Below are 6,375 nucleotides of genomic sequence, written 5' to 3' on the forward strand. Positions count from 1 at the left end.
AGCTGGCCTGACTGTAAACAGGCTGCGCACACGACTTACTCCTGACCACGTTAATATGCTTATTTTCATGAACAAAAATAGAGGGGTCTAGGTCAGGAGCCTATTCAAAACACATTGAGACAGGCATGTTTTTGTTTCAGGAGAGGTAGCCTATATCTTCATTTGACTGTTCTAAGGGTCGCCCTCTAATGTTACTGTCACCTTCCTCAGGGATGATTTAAGTTGTGTTCAGAATATATTTGAAGTTTCCAGGGCTAGTTATCTTACTGTTACCTTTCTCAGACCAAAGGGGATTATAAATGCTGCTGCTAATGTTTCAAGTTTTACATATGTAGTTAACCAGATTATAATGTGTAGGCTTAATATTGTGTAGGCTATGCCTACCCATATTGTTTAGATTTCTATTTAAAATTAATTTTATTTTGCTTAATGTTTCACATGCGACAGGTGAGCCAGTGCACAATTATTTTTTTATGTATTTGAATTTTCTGTGCTTAATTTATTTTGTTAAACTACATAAATGCCATTATCTGCACATTATCCTAACTGGTACAATAAAACATCAATTGTGCAATATAGCATGCATTTTTATTCAGTAAATAAGCAATATTTAGCTTTTTATGTTAAAGACACTATCGATACAGTGAGAAATGTACATTCTCAGGAAAAAAGCCGTTTATATCAGTTAATCGTTAATCGATCGATAAGGTCAATCAACTAATGATTAATGAATTAATCGATAATTTGCATCCCTAATTCAAACCGCTTACTTTTTTTTTTTTAAATCCCCTTGAATGCAGTCGAGGCTTCAACCACTCATATGCTCATTTGTTACTGTGGTTATTAGTGTAGATTTACATTGACTAAGGAACATTACATCTACATTGACATCAAACAAACTGCAGAACAATTATAACGACCATAAACCGAAACGTGACCAATTATACTCAAGAGATGCTCTTAGAGGTGAATCCTGTGGTTGCTGTTGAATATTTGCAAAGGACTTTGCACATTGAAGTAATCGTTTTATTTAGATCTGTCTTGAAATCATTTGACATGAGCTAGCAACTTACTTTTCATTTCAATATAGGTTAAAAAAGGTCTTGCAAAAAAAAACTTGCATTGAAACAGGAGGCTTATTATTTAGTCGAACACTCTAAAGATGACATCTTCACAAAATGATCTGGAAAAACAAACACAAACTTGGCTTCCAATATGTTTTTTTGATCATTTTCAAGTATCTCGAGATAAGAGTAAAAAATCTTCACGTTCTTGTTTTTTCCTGCATCTTCATTATTGATGAAAAAGTTACCAGTCTGTGGACCAAACAACACAAACACATTCCTATCACAAAATCAACTGTGCACCGGAAGGATCCATCAAGTCCAAGCTGTATGCATGAATGAATGCTGGTCTCCCTTAACTGTTACAACCCCAAACTCAGATAAAGAAACATCAAAAGAGTCTACATATTATCTCAAACATTATCCCTATATTTCCACAAAATTTGAAGTATTCTGGGAATTTGGGGTACAGTACAGTGACACATTTATTGTTGTTAAATGCCGGAGCACGAACAGGAGTGTTAGAGATGTTTCAGTAATCGATCAAACAAACAGTTTGGACCAAAAGAGGGAAACAAATATGGCAAGACTTAATTACTTCATACATCCTTTGTCACATGATGGTCAAAGTACACAACAGTGGTTTTAATCAATAAATAGCAATGTTTTTTTCTCAGTGAAGCTGTGAACAAAAAAAGAGTAACAAAGAAAAGTTCATTCTTATTTCAAGTTTACACATTCCTCTGTTGCCATTTGAAATCTCAGATATCACAGCACATCATTGGTTCCTTTTTCATCATTACAACACAAGTCAGTAAAATAAAAATAACAAGTTAAAATCCTATATATTATACTTCAACTAGTGCTTCACTACAAGTCCTACATGCTATGGTTAACATAAGATCATTTTGTTTAGTCTTAGAAAATAAGCTTTTGGCTATAACCTAAACTATACATACACAGCAAATATGTACAAAATAAATTCAGTTGACTAAAGATTCACTCACAACAAAAAAATATGGACCCTTTATAAAGTCCTGCCTCCCAATAAGACAAACTTCCCCACTTGTCTTTGATTTTAACCTTCGGGATTGGGAATTTCAGACAGGTCCCTTTGAACGGTCAAAAGGACACAATGAAACAAGTGGACAGTATGTTGGAACAACGTCCTGTGTCGACGCTAAGAGTGAGAGAAGATGGTGAAAGCATGTTCTCTCTAAAGGCAGCAAGGGGCATTTTCTATCCAAAGCAGTAACTAAGTGGAGAACGTGTGGTGCATTGGCTCCTCTGCATTTGTATTGCATATATTTTACCTCAGCTTCATGTACGTGAATCTATCCAGAACAGTTGGCAAAATTGTATTTATCATAGTATATGTTTGCTTAACATGTTTTAGTAGATGTAATGCAAAAAAAGACTGTCCAACTCAACGTTGTTTAGTTAAGTCCATTGTCTAAAGTGTTTCTAAGGCACTTTTATGGAAAGAAGTGTCAAGAAAAGTCTGTCAATGGACCTAACTGGGTGTCTGGACAGTCTTGGCGCATCACATGCTCTTATAAAACCTAAGGGTAAGAGACAGAATGTTAGCATGCTGGGTTGTTGAGTCAAAGTGTATGACTTTATGCATGTGTCCAAGTGTTCCTTTTTATATTGTTGGATATCTGCCTGCCTGTGCGTCACATCTATTTGCGCTTCCTGAGCACCAGGTACATGAGGCCGCTCATGAGAATCATCGGGAAGCTGATCCAGGCCAGGATGTAGGAGGAGCCGTAGGTGCCTTCCCGGAGATTGGCCAAGTGGAAACTGTTCTTCTGAGCCGTGTAGACAGACGCTGCGATCATCACACATAGAGCTGGGAGGAGGAGAGAGGAAATTAAAGTTGACTGTCAATGAGGTAATTCAAACCCTTATATGTTCAACAATCCTTCTGACGCCAATCGGGACCACTTATAGAAATAACGTGACACTTTTTTAGGGATCTCTGAATAGCTTTATTTCCTTTAAATAGTCAACTCCAACAGAATGTCTATTGCTAAAGTGGATTACATTGATTCAAACCTGAAATCTGTCATTTCCTAAGATTCATAGTGTATATCATGAAACTGCATTTTTCTGTTGTTTGGTGTCTAATTTTGAAAGGTTTTCTTCCTCTCTTTGCCATTGTTTCCTGGCTGTTAGGGTTAACGGACAATCCCATTGAAGTGAACAGTATATACAATTTCAAGTTTTTGGGTAACTTTGATGACACTATGCTGGAAACCAAATCACCACATGATGACATGATGACAGTAAAGGCTCTGCTATGTTTTCTTAAATGTTAGGAAATTCAAATAATAACACTTTAACCCAACACTCGGGCTGGGCTGAACATATTCATGGTCTAAAAGTGCATCAAGTCTGAAAATGAAACGTGTGGCCATAAATCCTGCCATAACAAGGACATGTAACTGGATCATCATTCTTTTATAACGACCCAGGCTTATGAGCACCAACAGGAGGAATAAAAAATTGCTAATGACTACAAATGTGTTAAATGTGTGTGTGGATGTCACTCACCGGCCAATAGCTGGATGATAGCGGTGAAAATGAATCTCTCTCCCTGTTGGAGCTTGAAGAGCTGAAGGATGAAGACGAAGAAGCTGACACAACATAAAATGGTGGCAAGGATCATAGTAGCCTGGATGGTCTGCAGATATGCTGAGGAGAAAAGAGAAAGGAGGTGTTGCATACGTAAACACGATACTTACAGTATACACACATAGGCTGAATAACTACACACTGTCTTACCTGCATCAACAGTATGGCTGTTCTCCACAGGAAAACAGGTGGAGTTACAGGTGTACCACAGGTCAGCGTAGACCACATCCCGGCCAGCCTGCGACACCACCCACCATGCCTGAATCAGGGGGGGACGAAACAACGGTTACAATTATTAAAAGTGTATTTGGGACAGGCATAAGGGGCAAAAATATAGAAGTTGATTTTTCTTTATTTGTCTTTTTAAAACAATTATGAAATGTTAAGAATATAGGGTCAAGATGTCAAAATTAAAGTTAAACGGTTGAAAATACCATTAAAACTAAGAGAATAAAGTTAAAATATTGAGACGAAGGAATAAAATCGTTATTTTGCGAAATTGTTTAATTGAGAAAATGAAGACCCAATGTCAAAAAATTATTTGAAATGTCGCAAAATAAAGCTGAAATGTTGAACAGGTATTGTCAAGGTTTCACTCCAAATGTTGAAATTTAAGTCAAAATGTGAAATCTATATGTTCAGAATAAAGTCAAAATAACAAAATAAGTGAAATTTAGTATATATGCTAAAGATAGTAGTTGAGATTATTCCTATATTTCCCCTTATGCCCTGATCCCCTTCCTTAGTGTCTAATGTGTGGCCCTTTTTGTCTCATACTCACATTGTGAATGGTTGCAACAAAGAGGAGGATGGCTGCAGCCACATGGAACAGGATGATGAAGGCTAAGATGATCAACATGGCTGCCCTTCTGTCCTGCCGGTCAACTGAATATTTAACAGGCTCCTTCAGTAGCTGTCTGTGTCTCACACTGGATGATTTGCAGGTTGATAGGATCAAGGTCCGTCACATAAAAGGAATCTGTGAGGGAGAAACATAAACGTAATTCTTTAAAAACAACTCTGGAAAGATTCCCCCCTAATGTATAATCAGCACACATCAAACACACAGAAGAACATTATTGCAGAAGTCCTACTTACTTGGCAACATCAATGTTTTTGAAAATGCTTGAATATACCCTGTGCTGTCTAATGCTGCGTTCACACCGGACGCGATGCGATTTTCGAGGGCGGCGCGATACATGTAAAGTCAATGCAGAGATGCGGACAGACGGATTCGCTCCGACGGCGCGCATGAAGCGGTGGACGAGGCGCGAATCAAGTGATTGAGGCGATTGAAGAGGGCCGCGTCAAACGCGAGGGTTCAATTTTTTCAACTCGAGCCTCAAATTCACGCGTTCTCGCGAAAGCCAATCAGCGTTGGGATTCCCTCTGACGTCCCTCTGACGTCCTGCTGTTGATCAGTTGTAAAGATGGAAGAGATGATCGTTGTGGCTGTGAGTGGGTTCCCGGAGATTAACGATACAATGTCGTATATCTACCGGGACCGCAACAAAAAGGAGCTGGCTTGGAGGAGAATAAGAATCCAGAAACGACGGCGTTTGTTGCTACGTTTGTAGGACTTCCACAGAAGGTACAAAGCAACAATAACTTTGTTATATCCTCCATAGTCAAGGACAGAAATAACCAAAACGATCTTGCATGGAAGTGTAAACAACCTCAACTGTCCGTCAACGGCGCGGCGCGTCAACGGTATGTCTGTTTTGAATGACGCGATAAAACAAACTGCAAGCCGCGGTGAAACTTGAGCGATTGGAGATTCGCATCGCGTCCGGTGTGAACGCAGCATTAGATTCTGTCTTACTCCAGCCAGCAGGTGGTGCTGTTGTTTTTTGTTGTACTTCTTCTTTTGTTAGTAGCAGCCAATGGGAAAGACTTACATTGAAAACATAGGAAGTGATAAGTGGTTGACAGGGACAGAGATGAGAATATTAGAGTTTGAATTTGCATCCATCCTTCTTTGCTATGTTGTGGAAAGCATTGCCTGTATGTATTTTTGGTTCTTTACATATTCATAAGTGGATATCTATGTTTATTTAGATGTTTCTATGTTAAGTACATTGCTATTCAGTGGTGTTTGATGCATGGTATGAAGGTAGATATGGTGCAAAATGCGAGAGCGTGTAAAACCTGATGTGAGCACTTGCAGAAAAAAAATCTGAGCTTGTGTGCATACATTTACACTTGTATAAAATATCCACGTATCTGTGAACCAAATTTGAAGTCAAAAAAGTTTTGTAGCTAAAAATATATATTTTTTAAATATATTTTCCATTACAACTGCAACTTGGTTAATACAACCTCTCAAATCAGTCATTACAACTTCACGAATCTGCTCTGTGGCAGTATAAATCGACGAATCTGCGGCCTTGACTTTTGAGACACTTCTTGCGATAAATGTGTCGCAAAAGTAATTTTCACCTGTAGATATGGGGGGAGGCAGGGGGGTTGGAGCGAAGGGGCGGAGCTATCAGAACGACGAGGGTTGACTGCGGGGCTAACGGTTGTGTCGCTACCAGTCCGCTGACATGGCACGTCAATCAACGGTAAGTTTAGCCCATTACTTGTCCAGTATTACTTTGAATATTATTATTGTGATTGAGGATTAAATCCGCTTTGAAGACCACCGTTTTATATCGTGCAGTTTAGCGGCAAC

The 6,375-nt window shown here is 38.7% G+C and overlaps 1 protein-coding gene across 1 annotated transcript; it reads right to left on the minus strand.

Annotated features, from left to right (window-relative positions):
* Nucleotides 1-6: 6 nt before the first annotated feature.
* On the minus strand, nt 7-4,682 carry emp2 (epithelial membrane protein 2). The gene is made up of 4 exons (XM_010781207.1): nt 4,483-4,682; nt 3,852-3,960; nt 3,621-3,761; nt 7-2,916 (listed from the first exon to the last, which is right to left on the minus strand). The coding sequence occupies exons 1-4, from the start codon at nt 4,558-4,560 to the stop codon at nt 2,747-2,749; spliced, it is 498 nt and encodes a 165-aa protein (XP_010779509.1). The 5' UTR covers nt 4,561-4,682; the 3' UTR covers nt 7-2,746.
* Between the last annotated feature and the right edge of the window lie 1,693 nt (nt 4,683-6,375).

The sequence above is a fragment of the Notothenia coriiceps genome, unplaced genomic scaffold, assembly GCF_000735185.1.
Source record: "Notothenia coriiceps isolate Sejong01 unplaced genomic scaffold, NC01 NC01_scaffold00022875, whole genome shotgun sequence".
NCBI lineage: Eukaryota > Metazoa > Chordata > Actinopteri > Perciformes > Nototheniidae > Notothenia > Notothenia coriiceps.

What these genes read in the sequence shown, in the direction of transcription:
- emp2 (XM_010781207.1), bottom strand. Translation starts at nt 4,560, where the DNA reads ATGTTGATCATCTTAGCCTTCATCATCCTGTTCCATGTGGCTGCAGCC. An exon ending in CAGCCATACTGTTGATGCAG is followed by an intron (nt 3,762 to 3,851) that starts GTAAGACAGTGT and finishes TTTTCTCCTCAG; the next exon opens with CATATCTGCAGACCATCCAG. An exon ending in TATCATCCAGCTATTGGCCG is followed by an intron (nt 2,917 to 3,620) that starts GTGAGTGACATC and finishes TCCTCCTCCCAG; the next exon opens with CTCTATGTGTGATGATCGCA.